The following is a 16,883-nucleotide window of genomic DNA, read 5'->3' as shown; positions in this document are numbered from 1 at the left end:
CCATAGGTAGTGTTCTGAGCGATGGGCCGACCTCCATAGGTAGTGTTCTGAGCGATGGGCCCACCGCCATAGGTATATTTCTGAGCGATCGGCCCACCGCCATAGGTAGTGTTCTGAGCGATCGGCCCACCACCACCACGGTGCTATTATACAGCCATCGGCCCACCGCCATAGGTAGTGTTCTGAGCGGTGGGCCGACCACCATAGGCAGTGTTCTGAGCGATCGGCCCACCGCTATAGGTAGTGTTCTGAGCGATCGGCCCACCGCCACGGTGCTATTATACAGCCATCGGCCCACCGCCATAGGTAGTGTTCTGAGTGATGGGCTGACCTCCATAGGTAGTGTTCTGAGCGATGGGCTGACCATCATAGGTAGTGTTCTGAGCGATCGGCCCACCGCCACTGGGGCTATTATACAGCCATCGGCCCACTGCCATAGGTAGTGTTCTGAGCGATCGGCCCACCACCACGGTGCTATTATACAGCCATCAGCCCACTGCCATAGGTAGTGTTCTGAGCAGTGGGCCGACCGCCATAGGCAGTGTTCTGAGCGATCGGCCCACCGCCACGGTGCTATTATACAGCCATCGGCCCACCGCCATAGGTAGTGTTCTGAGCGATGGGCCAACCACCATAGGTAGTGTTCTGAGCGATCGGCCCACCGCCACTGGGGCTATTATACAGCCATCGGCCCACCGTCATAGGTAGTGTTCTGAGCGATGGGCTGACCTCCATAGGTAGTGTTCTGAGCGATGGGCCCACCGCCATAGGTATATTTCTGAGCGATCAGCCCACCGCCACGGTGCTATTATACAGCCATCGGCCCAACCCCATAGGTAGGGTTCTGAGCGATGGGCCGACCTCCATAGGTAGTGTTCTGAGCAATTGGCCCACCACCACAGGGCTATTATACAGCCATCGGCCCACCGCCATAGGTATATTTCTGAGCCCATAGGCATGGGTCGCCTGAAATATCTGACTAGCCCGGGCATAGCTGAGTTATTTACCTTGCCCTAGGTTGTCAACTGGGCTTGTATCATGTCCGTGTCATCTTGGTGAAGCATGGGTGGGTGAAGGAACATACCAGATGATTCGTCAGGGAGTAGCATAGGTGGATGTATGAAACATGAAGATTGGTCGGGGGGAAGCATGGGCGGATGTATGAAATGTGGAGATTGGTCGGGGGGAAGCATGGGCGGATGCCACGCCTGCTTGCCCGAGCCAAGAAGTAGACCATACAAAGTGAACGGATTGTACCCAAAGTCAACCAAAGAGCACAAAGTAGACAAGGATGCGGACGTGTGTGAATCAGCGTACGAGCCGAAGGATGTTACGCGGCAGCGAAACACGAGCGTCTAGTCGAGTCGTCACGAGACAAGGTCTTAGTCTAAGACACAAGTCCGTTCAAGTGACACTTCTGGCGATGTCCTCGCACTGAAGGTCGATCAGAGTTCGTTCTTATGACTCGTAGTAGCTGTCTGCTACTGACGGTCAATCTCAGTCAAAGGCAAGTGAAAAGCTGGTTTAATGGTAACCAGGTCGAGATGGGGATCCAGCTCGACAAGGTCGTTTACTTATACAAAAGGTATCCGCAGTACTACGCAGTAATGCGAGATCGTTCATTGGCTAGATAAGGTGAAACGATATCTGGGCAAGGTAACAGCGAGGAAGTAATATGTATGAGAAAGCTGAGTAAGGTCGTGAGAGATAATCAGTACTAATGGGGATAACGAGTCGTGTATCAGAACGAGGTAAAGATGAGGCGTACATGCACGTCTTGCATGCGCGATAAGAAGAAGGTCCGGAGTTGGATCCGGTGTAACCCTAGACTAGGGGTTCTGGACATCTGGGTAAAGAATCGGAGGTTGCGCTCCAATGAGTCACGTGTTGGATCACGTGGTCTGGTAACGTAAAGGGAACAAGGAAAAGAAAAAAGAAAAGACGCGCCACAAGTGGGGAGCATTGTAACATCAGCTCCCGTCTAACGTTTCTTGTCCCACAAGAAATATTGTGATCCTCATCGTCGTCGGGGGCAGTCGCGGACATAATGATCTCCTCCACATCTGTAGCATGTCCACCGGCTGGTTCGTGATCCTTGTTCGGGGATACGTCCATTCCTGTAGGGATGACTGCGACGCGAAGAAGTGGATGCAGTCGAGAAAGATGGTTGGGATAACGGAGATCGTCCACTGGGTACGTGCGAACGAGGAGGGCGAGGTCGAACGGGAATTGGTTCTGGCGACGAGCGAGGAGTGGATACGGGTATTCCATTAGTGGTGTATCCGAGGATGTGTCCGATGTCTTCGTCCCCATGCTCCCTCCAAATCTCCTGTGCTGTACGAGTGACCGTACTGCGCATCAACGACCAGACTTGGTCGACTCTGGTCCGGGCTCTACTCGTCCTTTCTTCTGCTGCGATGAGCTCTTGTCTGGCCGTCTGCATCCACTCGACCATTTCTAATGCTCGTTGCATGGAAACCACTGCTTGTCGATCTTGCGGGCGATTTCGTAAGGCAACGAGGATATCTGTGAAGTCGACAGGAACACGGATAGCCGAGATCAGACGTGTGGCAAATTCTTGTTCGTCCGATGTGTGACTGAGTTCGATAGAAGGTGAGGGCGATGAGGTGCGGATAAAGGGTGTCTGTGCTCGAGAGGGTACTCCATTGACAAGCGTAGGTGATGCGGGTATGCTCATAATTGTGGAGGCGACTTCAGCGAGTATATTGTGAACAAGGTCGTCTATAGCGGAAGTGGGCATTGATGATATGTCGTTTTCTCCCCCCTTTTATACCTTTCGGTCGTTAAGGGGGTCGCGGTTATCTGTGACGTGAAATAGAATGTCGTGGATCCGGGTAATAATCAAATAGATGAAAATCCATTGGACGATAAAGAGTATTCCCACAGAGATAAGAGCTGCCTGATCAGTTCCAGGCATCGTTCTGATCACCCCAGCCGTTAGCGTGCGGGCTGTCTCGCGTGAAGAGTGTGTGTTCGACAAGTCGTCTGATAAGGATTCGGTGGATGATCCAAAGAAAGGCGAGGGTTGTGCAGTGGAGGACGATTAGGAAGATGATGAGGAAAACCGTCGTGGTAGTCATTCCGGGTTTCTTCTCCTCTACTGGATTCCCCTGGTCCTTTTATATGCATCGAGGATTTGCTTGGCATTCTGTAAATTGTGGGTAGGTTCCCACGAGTTTTCTGCTGAAGAATATCCCTTCCACTTGACTAAGTACCTCAGATGACCTCGGTACGTCTTGTGATTCAGGATGGCTTCGACTTCGTACTCTTCCTCGTTATCAACGACATCAGGTGGTGGGTTCATGTAATTCGGACCATGTATGTCATTTTCGCGATAAGGAGATAGAAGGGCGGCGTGGAATACGGAATGAACTCGCCAGGTCTTCGGGAGTTTGAGACGATAGTTGGCCGGTCCGATGACTTCGACAATTTCGAATGGCCCCTCACGCTTTGGTGCTATCTTGCGCGAGGCATAATTGACCTTCAGGTTCCTCGAGTCTAGCCAGACCTTCTGTCCTAGTGTAAACTTCGGTGATCCTTGTCTGACTCGGTCCGCCATCTGTTGTCGGGCTAACTCGTGCATGGCTAGTGCTTCTAGTCTTATCTTCTGCAACATGTCAAGCCTGAATTCAACCGATGGAATGTTCGTGGATGGAAATACGGAGGGGAGTCCACGTGGTTCGTATCCCATCATGATGTAGAATGGGCTCATCTTCCGTGCTGAGTGTTCCCTTGTGTTATGACAAAACTCGAGGTCTGGCAGGCGGTCGGCCCATGTTTCGGGGTTGTTTCCGCAATAGAGTCGAAGATAGATTTCCAGCTCCTGGTTGACTCGCTCTGTTTCTCCGTCCGTCTGAGGGTGATAAGCTGTGCTCATCGATGATCTGATCTGGAGTAATCGATTTAACTCTTGGAAGACCTTGGATGCGTATTGAGGTCCTCTATCCGAGATGATTCGGTCGGGTAATCCAAATCGCGAGTATACTTTGTCATGAAAAATCTTGGCTGTTCCTTCGGCTGTGATCGTTTTGAGGCAGGGCATAAGAATCACCCCCTTCGTAAGGTCATGGTCTACTATGACCATAATTGAATCAAAACCATTGGAAATGGGAAGGTCGGTAATAAAATCGGTGGTGCAACAGGAAAATGGTAATGCGTGTGGGTCGGCGGGAATTGGTTCCAAAGGAATACGCGTTGGATGAGTGTTCGGTTTCATTTGTTGACAGGCGGCACAGCCTTCAACATAATTGTAGACAAATGTATACATGCCTGGCCACCAGAATTCACGACGTAACAGTTCAAGAGTGTTGAACTTTCCAGGGTGACCCATGGCAGGGGAGTCATGATGTAGTCGAACGAGGTCACGATGAAGAGTTTCGGATGGTGGAACGTAGATCTTTCCCTTGTAGAGGATGACACCATCGTGAACTTCCCAGTCAGAAAGCGATGATTTCATGGGGAATGGCCCTTTGTGCGCAATCGCTTCGAGGGCTTCGTGAACAATGAGGTCTTTTGCTGCGTGATTCCTGATTTCATCAAATAATGTCGGGGAAATGGATCGCACAAACAGTGCATTGGGTAAAAGAACACGATCTTCATTGTCACTTTCACTGTCATCGAGTCCGTTACGACGAGATAGTGCATCAGATTGGATCATCTGAGTGCCGGGGACATGAATGAGGTGAAGATCAAATTGTGATAATTTGAGACTCCATCGTGCTTGTCGGCGGTTTAACTTCTGAGCTGTACGGAAGTACGTGAGGTTCTTGTGATCACTGCGAACTTCGACGGGATGGGGAGAGCCTTCAAGATAATGGCGCCATTCAGCGAGGGCTCGAATGATTCCGAGGAGTTCGCGGTCGTAGATTTCGTAGTTCCATTCAGCTGGATTGAGCGTCTGTGAAATGTAGGCACAAGGATGGAGGTCTCCATTGATGTCGGCTTGGCGTAAAACTGCACCCGTAGCAAACTTGGAAGCGTCGGATTCAACAATAAAGGGTTTTACCTTGTCAGGCAGTAACAGTACTGGGGCGGTACTGAATCGTTGTTTTAACGTGTCGAAAGCTGTCTGACATTCTGTCGTCCATTCAAAAGGTGGAGATCCAGCGGCAGTGCGCGTAAGATTCGTCAATGGTTTGGCAATATCCGAGAAGTTGGCAATAAACTTCCGATAGAAGTTTCCAAACCCTAGGAAAGAGCGAACACCTTTTACCGTGCTTGGTTCAGGCCATTCTGCAATTCCTTTAAGTTTGATAGGGTCCATGCCAATGTAGTTTTCTCGAATGATCATGCCTAGGAATTCGACTTCTTTAACATCAAAGAAACACTTTTCCGGTTTAAGGAATAAGTCGTTGTCTTTGAGTCGTTGGAGTACGCGTCGGGTTCGAACGTGATGTTCTTCCAAATCGTTTGAAAAGATGAGGATATCATCCATGTAAATGACTATCCATCCCTCATCGATCATGTCCTTGAAGAGTGCGTTCATCATCATTTGGAAAGTCGCCGGGGAGTTGCAGAGTCCAAAGAACATGACCATAGGTTCGAAAAGTCCGCGATTTGTCTTAAATGCGCCCTTCCATTGGTCACCATCTTTGATTCTGACATTGTTATATCCGGAGCGTAAATCCATTTTCGTAAAGATCGATGCGCCTTTGAATTGATCCATAAGGTCAGAGATGAGCGGAAGAGGATAGGCGTTCTTCACCGTCCCTTCATTCAGGTATCGGTAATCCTGACAAGGACGTAGTGCTCCGTCTTTCTTTCCTACGAAGAAAAATGGTGAAGCCATGGGAGATTTTGACAGTCGGATGTATCCTTTTCGCAGATTTTCTTCCAGGAAGTCATCCATTGCTCCTTGTTCTTTGAGCGATAATGGATAGACTTTACAGTCGCGTGGAATAAAATCGGGTTTCAAGTCAATGGCGTGGTCCCAAGGCCTGGTTTCTGGAAAGCGTTCAGCTGCTTTCTTTTCAAAGACGGACTTCAAATCGTGGAGGTAGTTGGGGACCAACTCCTCGACGGTTTTGGGTTTGTCTACAGCTGATGCTTCTTTGTGTGCCTGTTGTGCCAATTCTTGTGATTTACCGGATGGTTTGTAAAAGACCGTATTCTGTGCGTTACAGAATAATGGGGATCGAGTACTGTGTGTCATTCTTCCAATGGCGGGGCCTCTTCGTATGGTGAAGACTGCGGTTTCAGTCTCTTCATTCGTCAAAGGTGACTCCTTCCTGATGGGTTCAAATATCCCAATGACTGGCTCTCCTGCGATATAGGATATAACTAGATCGTCGTCATCGAGCTGATCCATAGGGGATTCTGATGGTAGGTCATCTAGTTCGGTATCATTCCGCACTGCGGGTAACTCGCCACGCTCAGTGTTATCGGTCATGATTTCTCTGATAGATTCCGAATGCCCAAACAAGGTAGGGGAAGTTTCGGTGATGATTAGCTCTGAGAGTCCATCTTCCTTGAAAATCGAAACTTCTTTATCTGGTGCATCTTCGACGGTGGGTTTCGGTGGCCATTTGGCCTCTTTACCAAACCAAAAGTCACCGGTTTCCCAGTTGATCATCGGATTGAGACGTTTAAGCCACGGCATGCCGAGAAGTATGTTTTCTTTGCCAATGCCGGTCAAGAGGAAGCGAGTAAGTGTCTTCCTTCCTCTGATTTTCATCATCTTCCAGGTGCAATGAGTAATGGTACCCATTTGATTTGGTGTGCCGTCTGCATTCATGACTGTAATCGGTTTCGGTAATTCCCATCTGATGAAATCGTTTTCTTCCGCAAAACGAATGTTCATGAACGTTTCGGCTGCACCGGAATCGATCAAGGCTTCTGTTGTAACGTCTTCCTTCTCTCCCAACGAAATATTCACAGTGATTGAATTTCCGCTAGTGTTACAAATAACGAGGGGAGATACGGTAAGATGTGACGGTCCATGCATTACTAGTGGCCGTCGTCTCAAAAACCCAATTGGGTTCGTTCTTCGTCAGTCATGTCGTTGAAGACGTTTCGCACATAGGCGATCTGTTCCTCTCTGGTTTCTTCCTTCGACGTCTCCTTCTTCTGTGCGAGGTCTTCTCGCATCTTCTTGATCCATGTGATCGTGTCTGTGTCTAACCCGGGCTGTATCGTTCTAGCACGGGTGAAACTTCCAGACTGGGGGTGAAATTGTCTGTCGTTGGCTATATGGCCCTTCTTTCCGCATAGGAAACATAATCCTTCTTTCATTCTCTTCTGTCGCTCGTCTGGGGATAAGCGCGAGATATTGACACGATCAACATCCATCGCGTTTGGATCCTTTGCAGAAGCCGAGTAGTAGGGGCGATGGACAGATCGGCCCTTTCCTCGTGTCGTCGTAGTGACTCCTCGCTTGAAGATCTGAGCAGATCTCCATTGGTTATCAAACCGCGAGGCGTATTCGTACCACTTGTCAAGTGTCTTGGGCATGCTTTCCATCCCATATATCCTTTGTCGGAGTGGGTCGTTAAGTCCCCACTTGAAATACTCGATATTTCCGGCATCTTCTAGTTTCGCCTTGGATTCAAGCGATCGGAATTCGGCAATGTAGTCGTCCGCAGTACGAGTTCCTTGCTTGATGTTACGCAGCAAGGTACGAGCGGTTTCTTCAATATTTTCATCGCCAAATGCTTTGTTCACACTTGCAATGAAGTCTCTCCAACTCCCATAAGAAAGGAAGTCATCATTGGTGAGTTCCGTTTCTATGAAGCTCTGTGCCCATGATCCTGCTGTTCCTCCTTGCATGTGCGATAGCACGAATGCGATCTTCTGATTGTCCTCCTGGTAGACATGGCTATTTCCGGCCATGTAGTTCTTGCATTGGTTTATAAATTCCCTAAGCTTCGAACGGTCTGAACCGTTGAAGATCTCGGGTTTTCTAAAACCAAGTTCCTTCTGGCTAGCATGGTGACGTCCTTCATCCATGGTAACTGTAGCCATCGGTGGTATGTAATCGGGTACGATTGGTGCAAGAGTCGGTTGGGGTACAGGATTCTGGGCAGGGGGGTTCCAAGGGGCGTCTGGTCTTTCTCCTGGATAGGAGGTCATTATACCGCTGTCTGCGATGTGCTGGAGCACTATTCCACCAAGATTATGGGGAAGTGTCCTTTCAAATTCCTCTGGGGAGTAGTCGAAGTTGTGATTGTCTGGCCTGATGAATACAGGCCTTCCTCCTATGAAATGTGCGTTTCGTTCTGTGCTCCACTCCGCTTGGGATGGGAGGTGCTCGCGGTACTGCTCTGGAAGAGCGGTCGGGTTGATGTAGTTAAAATCCAGCGTGGATAAATTCTTCTGTGTGGCCTATGTCTACACGTAGACTGCACACCGTCCTTAACTAAGTGGGTTCGTTCGTCGTCGGCTAACAAGCCCGTAGAGTGTCTTCTGTCTTCAAACTGATACACCTATTTGCTGATTGCTCGAGTGATTACCTCAGCCTCCTCAGCCTATTGGTCTCTCGGACAGACCCCTCTCCGAAGATGAGTGATCAGTCTATCCCTTCAGCTACCTCGATTACAGAGTAATCTCAAACGGTGCTTTAGCAATCGAATCGGGTGTATCGTTCAGTCTTCAAGGTTCGGTCCGGTCGGTAGTTCGTTGTTAGACTCTAGGAAGTCACAGAGAGTAATAAGATCTCGACCTAATGTTACGCGGCAGCGAAACACGAGCGTCTAGTCGAGTCGTCACGAGACAAGGTCTTAGTCTAAGACACAAGTCCGTTCAAGTGACACTTCTGGCGATGTCCTCGCACTGAAGGTCGATCAGAGTTCGTTCTTATGACTCGTAGTAGCTGTCTGCTACTGACGGTCAATCTCAGTCAAAGGCAAGTGAAAAGCTGGTTTAATGGTAACCAGGTCGAGATGGGGATCCAGCTCGACAAGGTCGTTTACTTATACAAAAGGTATCCGCAGTACTACGCAGTAATGCGAGATCGTTCATTGGCTAGATAAGGTGAAACGATATCTGGGCAAGGTAACAGCGAGGAAGTAATATGTATGAGAAAGCTGAGTAAGGTCGTGAGAGATAATCAGTACTAATGGGGATAACGAGTCGTGTATCAGAACGAGGTAAAGATGAGGCGTACATGCACGTCTTGCATGCGCGATAAGAAGAAGGTCCGGAGTTGGATCCGGTGTAACCCTAGACTAGGGGTTCTGGACATCTGGGTAAAGAATCGGAGGTTGCGCTCCAATGAGTCACGTGTTGGATCACGTGGTCTGGTAACGTAAAGGGAACAAGGAAAAGAAAAAAGAAAAGACGCGCCACAAGTGGGGAGCGTTGTAACAAAGGACACCACAGAAGAAGGGGGCTCCGACACCGAGTTGTTGCTCATGCGGCACCTCTTGCTCAGACCTATCAGCCCACCACCATAGGTGTAGTTCTCAGCGATCAGTCCACCGCCATGGGCATATTTTTCAGTGATTGATCCACCGCCTAACAGGGCAATGATGGAGCTACCACTGGCCAATAATTTCCTCGTAATCCACCCATCATTCCCTCCCATTCTGGTTAGCTCGCTATCAGCTCTCCTTGCAGTATCACACTCTCTCCCACTGTGGGAAGGGTTAGCGAACTGTGGCGAATATCCTTCGCCATCTGAACATGGAGTTCAGAATGACTTCGCCAAACTCTCCCAATTGGCATCGGCATTTTGAGACATGCATCAGATACAATTTGGGATGTGCCCTTCTGGGTAGAGTATGTGGAGATGAATGGTGGTCCTTTCCACTGTGAGTAGGGTTGGCGAACTGTGGTGGATATCACTCGCCATCTGAACATGCAGTCCAGAATGACTTCGCCAAACTCTCCCATGTGGCATTGGCTTTTGAGCCATGCATCAGATACCATTGGGGATGTGCCCTCCTGAGGAGAGTATGTGGCTACTATGTTTCGCCTTACCACACCAGGTACATTGCCCAGGTTCAAAGACATGACAATCTTATATTCGACACACTACAGCACGAACGGACGCCTGGCATTGGGCGATTACATTCCTAACTCACGCAGCTGCCGCGTCGCCTCCTGCAGCTTTTCCAGCACCACATCCAGGTTCTGATCTGTCCTCTCGTGCAACCAACTAGTGAGGTTCACGACGCGAACATGCAGCTGTTCAAGCTGCACCAGTGTAGACTCGGAGACGGTGTACACCTTCTCCTACGTTCTCGAGGTTCAGCAAGACTGTAAGGTGCTGGAACGTACCACTCACCCAGGGATCACCAAGTTTGTACCACCAGGCCTCCATAGGGCTCCCCGCTGGCCCAACCTGACGATCCCATTTCCACCAGTAGTCGGGTGAATCCTCGAGTAGGTTCTTAGGACGAGGAACGAGGGTGGTGGGGCGTGGAATTGCCTTGACGTCAATGCTAATGGGTGCAGAACTTCACGATTAAAAGTGCAGATGGTGAGGACACTGGCAATAACTCCGCCATGGTCAATATGGTCAGCATGACCTGCCAACGCGAGGTCGCCACAGATACCCCTGACGGCAAACTGCACAGGACTCAGCAGGGTCAGGCGATATCAGCAAGAAAGGTGTACCATCTCCCGGCGCAAGCCTTCCTCCCAACGGACCTTGGTGAAGTTATCTGGGTCAGGCTCCAGTGCCAGAACAGCTTCTTGGATCCTCCAAGTGTAGACTTCCAACTGCAACCTCCCTCTGGAGAACAGGCAGGGGCGCGCATCTGATGTTGAAGACTGGGCAGACATGACGGTGAGTGGATGATCTGAGGTTGATATCTGATCGACCTTATCTGATGTCTGATGTCATGCAATTGGAGAGCACATGCCGAGATGAAGCCCTCAGGCGAGGATGGAGGTCACTTCGCCAAATGTGATATTGGTGAGTAGGAATTACATACATGATGATCACTACATCGATATAGCAAACATGAATATGCATACACCCCAGTGAACCCTGACTCAAAGCACATTTTCATCGCCCGCCCTTTCGTCCTCAATGTTCAGGGCGAGGATGTGGCTGAAGGCGTCAGTTGCATGGCTGGCGAAGGTCTGCCACATACTCACTTGCCTGGCGACATAGCAAACATGACCCCGCCAGGAAGGATCCGTCATCTCGAGCCAGTGAGCTCATCGTTCCGCATTCCGCTTGAAGGTGGCTATGGTCCAGGCCATTTCCGAGTGGACCAAGACACGCTCCTCCCTCCATCTCTCATATCGAGCTCTGGCACGCAGCCAATTCACTCTATAGACTGAAGGGTAAATTAGCAGGAGGCCTAGAGATCGATCGGACAATTACGAACACTTGTCCATCCATTCTGATGAACCTCGATCTCCAGCAACATCCATGGTCCAGAACCAAGCCAGGTTGACGTTCCTGAGCCCAGAGGTGCTAGCCTCGATGACGGCAGTCTTCATGTGCAGGTCCTTCTTATCCAAAGGGCGATAGAGGGCCAAGTCTTCATCGGTGGCGCCCAAGCGCATAATGGTGCATCAGTTGGTGGAATAGAGCCTGGTGCAGGCAAAGACGGTCTGATCGGCAGCATGAACCTCCGCCTGTGCACAGGTCATGGTTCCGACACTGTTGGTGGGACGAACCCTCTTGCAGTAGAGGTAAGACTTCAGTCCAAGCGCCATGCGAAGCTCGTGGAGGATGTCATTCATCAGGCCTTTGCGCAACTCCAACTCTTGGGCCGCCAGGGCCTGGAGCCCGTTGGCGATGGTGGCCACGAATCCGATCTGCGAAGGTAAATTCAAGGAAGCTCGCTCGGGAGGAATTGCATCCTCACCATACTCAGCGTCCTCCGGGTGTATTTGAAAAGGATTCTCATCCAAGGAATCCCAGAGTGCACCATCGTCACGATCTTCCATGGCGGGAACGTCCTCCAACCTTCCCATGAACTTCTCAGAGCGACGTTGGAATGTGAGTATGCTGACTTCGAGGCGCTGACGGCGCTCGAGAGTCTTGAGGTCCTCCGCCATGCTCGGATTTTGACCCGCCTTGTGGATATCATTCGCAAGCTTAAGCCTGAAGGCCGTCAGAGCTGTATTTTTGTTAAGATGAGGCAAACTCACTGTGCTTCTTGAATTTTGAGGCCAGTCGACAACCATCCGGCGGTGCCCTTCTCCAAGCCCTTGGTGGACTCCTCGCCAGCCAGTCTGAGTTGGGTGAGGTCTTTACCCGGGGCTTGCATTCACGTCAACTACATGCTACACGACGATGGAAGGATACTCAGCCTTCATGAGCTGGACATTGAAGGTGTCCATGATCTTCGGATCATTTTGGCGAGCCTCTATAGCGTCGTCGTACTCTTTCTGCCATGCCTCAAGGACATCCTCATCTGTGGATGCAGATAAAGCTTCAAAGGACTCCTTGCTTTGTGGGAAGCCCAGGAGCATGCATTTCCACTTTGTCATCAAGGTTGGCACTATAGGCAGCATAAGCCAGGTGGCAAATAGGGAAGGAGGAACCAGGCTCACCCATGCGAGTCGTCTTCTTCCAGTTGGAGTCATTCATGTGATCGTCAAGGACTTCTTGGCAGTGAGCTCGGGTCATGCCCCTGGTACTGCCTGAGACCTCATTTTTCGGCGCCCACAGGGTCTCGATGACCTCGCCATCGACCATACCAGCACCAACTATAAAGTTGGGCGAGAACCGTTGGAAGCAGCAATCTTGGTGTCCGTGCACATGAAACAAGCTGATGCCTTGGTCTACCTTGAGCTCGAAGGGCATCCTCAGATAGGCGCTGTGGCGGAAACGTCTGCGGACATGGACGCCATACTGGCACATGATGTCATACATGATGAGGATGAGGGTGATACCGGTGAGGGTCAGGAGCGCATTGCTGAGAGAGTAATCCATATTCATTTGTCTGCAGAGGGTGCGTTGGTGAGAATGAATCATGACAAGAGACATATGCGAACCTTTCTCCCTTCTGGAAATCGACGACAGTATGAGGGACGAAGAAACCATGTCTGGCGCAAGCAGTGGCCCCGATTCCTGTGGCGTTGAGGTTGGCGCGATCCACATTGGCCTGATTGACAGCGCGGTGCTGACAAGTGGAGCGCTGGTGGGCTTAGGAGTCAAGGGCGGAAGAAGAACATGCAGCCAGACACACACCTGATGCGACTCCATGGCCACCACCAGATGAGCCTTGTAATCCTCTTGGCCGACCATGAATGCCTGGCCGTCACTGAGGGCGACGTCCTCCTCGGGGTGCTTCATCTTCATGTGCTCTGCACTGAAATTGCCATCCATGACAAAGCCGTGTTTGAACTTCCACTGCACTGGATCCGCTTGCCAATTGAAAGGCAGGTTGAGCCCAGGCTGGGGACAGGCGGGACAAAAGATGGCGAGGCCACCCTTCTCCACAGGACAGAGGGCATCATGTGAGAAGCCGTGCCACTTGCGATATTTGGATTGGCGCCATTGGCGGGACACTCGCATCAGCTCACGATAACGGTCCTGGCGAGGAACTGGCATGAAAAGGTTGGGCCATGGGAATGCATGTGAACACTTATGGGAACGGTGCCAGGGAAGGCATTGCTCGTGACCCGTTTGAGCTTGCTGTAGTAGTTCAATGCCGCCGTCTTGCACTCTTTGTTCTCCAGAAGGAAATCGTCGAGGACGGCGAATGTGAAGGTGGTATGGGGATCCTTGACGGTACCAGGGTAAAGTCCCATTTGAAGAAGCTGCATGTCACGCTCCACTGCCATCTCACACTGGCACCAGTCAACGCCGATATGGTGAACGCCAGAGATGTCGACAATGACTATGATCTGATTCCCATAACTATCATGGCGAGGTGGCTGGGAGAGCACCGGTGGCACATCTTCCTCCCAAGTGGGATCAGGAGCATCGTCGGTTTGCCTTGCTTCACTGTCAAGGGTGCCTGCCAGAGGTGCAAAGTTGAATGGAACCTCGCCATCATCTGAGACCTCGCCATCATGTGCATTTAGGTCTTCATTGGAGGCATTCCAGAAATCGGACCCCGGGGCCACCACCGGCGCAGGGTTGTTATGTGCTGTGAAGGCGCCCAGAGGGCAGGGATCTCTGCCATGCCCCAAATGGATGCAGATGCCAACCCGATACAGTGATGCCGGCTCAAAATACTGACCCTGCCAATGCTCTATCCGATGGAAAGGAGCACGCTGATGGCCGTTATGACAGCAGTCGGTACAGGTGAGCGGTCTGCCCATACAGTCCAGACATCGCCACCATCCCTCGCCAACCTTGCATTCTGCACAGTTTCTGGGCTCAGGCGGGGCTTCCATCTCGACAATGACATGAAGATTCTCATCACGGTGGGGTATCCAGTCCCTCATGAAGTCATTCTGGGTCTATCGCGCATGGTCAGACCATCAGATGGTCATGGCAGGAGTGCCCACCTTTGTCTTCCGAGCCGCCGGATCCAGCTGAATCGGCACACCTATGTTGCCCAGGACGTCGCCATCATCCAAGTTAAACAAGGAGCCTGAAGCTGGAGCCTTCGATGGACTTTTGGAAGGCGATGGCACGTTTGAACCTGTGGGCATGGGCAAAGGTACGTCCACATAGCGTACTCCACTAGTGGTCTGCTTAGCTACCTTGGTCACAAACTCAACCTCGTCATCCAGGTCTACAACGAGCCTGCTTTTGTTGCGTCTGCTCATGGTTCAGGTCAGTGAGGAGTCGTATTCCAAGCCAATCGATGAGCATTGTGTCCCTATCGCACAACATGTGCAAATCACACACGGCCTTGCTGCTCACCAGACTACTCATCAAGGTGGTTAAGAATGGCTGCAATGCCTGGGCCTTATCACCTCGTGGTCTCTTTAGGCACCATATCAGCGTTATGCAGATAAGGATGCCATGTTGGCGAGAGGTCCGCCAATCGTATGTCGCCCTCAGTGCTAACTTTGCCTTGACTCGGAGTAGCATAATGTTCAAAAGGGAAACGTGCACTTGCACCATGCACTCGCCAACACTGCCACCATCTGCCCCACTAGCACTCACAACTTCTCGACCGAATACATTTCGCCACCACCTCCGCCAACTTCGAGGTCCGCCAACCATACGCTGCCATCAGTGATAACTACACCTTGAGCTGAACACTGTCGAGATGTGAAACGCGCACTCGTACTGCGCGCTCACCAACCTTCAGCTAGGATTCGGAAATTCGTGACTCCATACATTTCGCCATCACCTCCGCCAACTTTGTCCCACCAACGAAGCTGCCATCGACAGTCTCCATCCCCTGCATAGTGTTCTCGTCTTCATCAGTCTTTGGCATGATGTCCCTCTAAAAAGCGAGCCAGTTAGGACCTGTTCTGAGTTAGGAATGCAGACTCGGTGATGAACTGTGCACATGCCAATGTGTGAGGCGTAATATGAAGCTTGCATCCAGTGGGGCGCCGGAATGCCTAGCCTGTTCTGGACACCCTCTCGCATGAAGTATGCATAGATGAGCCTTTCGCCATCTGCTCGAGTGACGCCATAATGAATTGCCTTTCCACAGAAGGCTATGACGGTTCCAGGACTATAATCGATGGTGACATGCATGGCGGGGAAGTTCAACCACACGCAAGTGTAGTTGCCCAATGTCGCCAACAGGTCGTAGAACGTGTATCTTGTCTTGCTATCTCAGTGGAAAGGAGTTTCCCAGTTGGCGATCACCTGGAGCGCATTGAATGGCGACGACCAGTTCAGTGCCATCTCTCGCAATTCTGGGTCTTGCTGGATCAGACCCAAGCACTGGCGTCATGCGGCATATAGCATTGGGTGAACGACGGCCAGGATGGCACCCAGCAATGCGGAGGAGTCATGAATATCATGCAGCCAACTTCTTCCGCCCTCAAGCTTCAGGCTGGCGGAGGTCTCCAGCCTCCCAGACTTCATATGCTGCAAAGGCTGTCCAGACGCAAGGCAAATGGCGTGGTGAGGAGACCCACCTCTCTTACTTGTTGGAACCAACCTGGCGAGAGACACAAGGAGCCCGCTGGGAATTGGGCACACTCCTCAGGAGGCAAGAAGTACAACGGGTTGTGTCGCCAACTGGCGGTGGTGCTGGAAGACTTACTGGCTGCTATTGCTGGGTGTAGGGCCCTGGTCGCTTGGAGCATCTTCGTCTGACAAATTTGTCAGATCACAGTGCAAGGCTGGGCAAGCCACTCACCTGGCGGTCTGGTATCAACACTCTTGGAAGTATCCAAGCCAAGATGCATCCGTGCATGTCCACGAGGGTGGCGGGCTGGTCTATGCGTATTTCGCTCTCACCAAATGGAGGAGGCCACTTCCATTCCAGTTCTGCCTCGAGGACTTCATTCTGCCCCATGGGCTGAATCGAAAGGCTGTCGCAATATCTATCAATGTCCCACTGCAGCCTTACTATTACAATGGCGTGATCAGTGTGATCAGACCTGCGGCAAGACTAATGACTATCAGGATTACGGATGGCCTTCATAAGAGCATCTGCAATGCCATTGCACTCCAATAGGAGGGCGGATGGCATGGACGGAGGCACTTCTATGGATGGCGCAGAATGGGCTGCATGAGTGGCCAGATGGAGCTTTCGGTGGAACATGAGCTCCAAGACTCCTGCTATCTGATCAGTCAGTGGCATGGGTGACAGATTGCTCATCTTGATACTGTCTGCCAATCAATGGGACGATTACAGCATGCATCGGTTGAAGGAACGCACAGGTGTATGGCAGGCTTAGGCGGTTGGCTTGCAGATGCAGGGGAGAATGTAGGAGGGGCCAGAATGGCAAAGAACAGTATGCATTCATCTGCCTGCATATTGCTTGCAAGCACGTCCCTTGCACATCTCACATGTTCATTATGCCGCCGAGCCAGACTTGATGTCGCCATGCCGGATCATGGGCCGGGTGGTCCGCCATGTCTGGGCCCT

At 51.1% G+C, this 16,883-nt stretch overlaps 7 protein-coding genes across 7 annotated transcripts; all 7 read right to left on the bottom strand.

Annotated features, from left to right (window-relative positions):
• Window positions 1-1,829: 1,829 nt before the first annotated feature.
• Window positions 1,830-2,271, bottom strand: SCP_1702430 (hypothetical protein; the record flags this gene model as incomplete). Its single annotated transcript, XM_027765029.1, has 2 exons — window positions 1,830-1,846; window positions 2,001-2,271. The coding sequence occupies 2 exons, from the start codon at window positions 2,269-2,271 to the stop codon at window positions 1,830-1,832; spliced, it is 288 nt and encodes a 95-aa protein (XP_027620830.1).
• An 847-nt stretch (window positions 2,272-3,118) lies between these two features.
• Window positions 3,119-6,754, bottom strand: SCP_1702420 (Transposon Tf2-6 polyprotein; the record flags this gene model as incomplete). Its single annotated transcript, XM_027765028.1, has 1 exon — window positions 3,119-6,754. One exon carries the CDS (start codon window positions 6,752-6,754, stop codon window positions 3,119-3,121), a length of 3,636 nt encoding a protein of 1,211 aa, XP_027620829.1.
• Window positions 6,755-6,981: 227 nt separating this feature from the next.
• On the bottom strand, window positions 6,982-7,965 carry SCP_1702410 (hypothetical protein; the record flags this gene model as incomplete). The annotated part of the gene is made up of 1 exon (XM_027765027.1): window positions 6,982-7,965. The coding sequence occupies one exon, from the start codon at window positions 7,963-7,965 to the stop codon at window positions 6,982-6,984; it is 984 nt and encodes a 327-aa protein (XP_027620828.1).
• A 2,058-nt stretch (window positions 7,966-10,023) lies between these two features.
• On the bottom strand, window positions 10,024-10,743 carry SCP_1702400 (hypothetical protein; the record flags this gene model as incomplete). Its single annotated transcript, XM_027765026.1, has 4 exons — window positions 10,024-10,191; window positions 10,244-10,415; window positions 10,496-10,527; window positions 10,576-10,743. The coding sequence occupies 4 exons, from the start codon at window positions 10,741-10,743 to the stop codon at window positions 10,024-10,026; spliced, it is 540 nt and encodes a 179-aa protein (XP_027620827.1).
• A 381-nt stretch (window positions 10,744-11,124) lies between these two features.
• Window positions 11,125-11,478, bottom strand: SCP_1702390 (hypothetical protein; the record flags this gene model as incomplete). Its single annotated transcript, XM_027765025.1, has 2 exons — window positions 11,125-11,246; window positions 11,298-11,478. The coding sequence occupies 2 exons, from the start codon at window positions 11,476-11,478 to the stop codon at window positions 11,125-11,127; spliced, it is 303 nt and encodes a 100-aa protein (XP_027620826.1).
• A 9-nt stretch (window positions 11,479-11,487) lies between these two features.
• On the bottom strand, window positions 11,488-14,646 carry SCP_1702380 (hypothetical protein; the record flags this gene model as incomplete). Its single annotated transcript, XM_027765024.1, has 8 exons — window positions 11,488-12,022; window positions 12,070-12,153; window positions 12,209-12,422; window positions 12,475-12,866; window positions 12,919-13,061; window positions 13,115-13,399; window positions 13,450-14,334; window positions 14,383-14,646. The coding sequence occupies 8 exons, from the start codon at window positions 14,644-14,646 to the stop codon at window positions 11,488-11,490; spliced, it is 2,802 nt and encodes a 933-aa protein (XP_027620825.1).
• A 1,087-nt stretch (window positions 14,647-15,733) lies between these two features.
• On the bottom strand, window positions 15,734-16,771 carry SCP_1702370 (hypothetical protein; the record flags this gene model as incomplete). Its single annotated transcript, XM_027765023.1, has 5 exons — window positions 15,734-15,874; window positions 15,925-16,101; window positions 16,149-16,360; window positions 16,424-16,620; window positions 16,674-16,771. 5 exons carry the CDS (start codon window positions 16,769-16,771, stop codon window positions 15,734-15,736), a joined length of 825 nt encoding a protein of 274 aa, XP_027620824.1.
• Window positions 16,772-16,883: the final 112 nt, after the last annotated feature.

This window comes from Sparassis crispa, assembly GCF_003851025.1.
Source record: "Sparassis crispa DNA, contig_000016F, whole genome shotgun sequence".
In the NCBI taxonomy this organism is placed as follows: domain Eukaryota; kingdom Fungi; phylum Basidiomycota; class Agaricomycetes; order Polyporales; family Sparassidaceae; genus Sparassis; species Sparassis crispa.
This window is presented reverse-complemented; position numbering and strand designations above follow the sequence as displayed.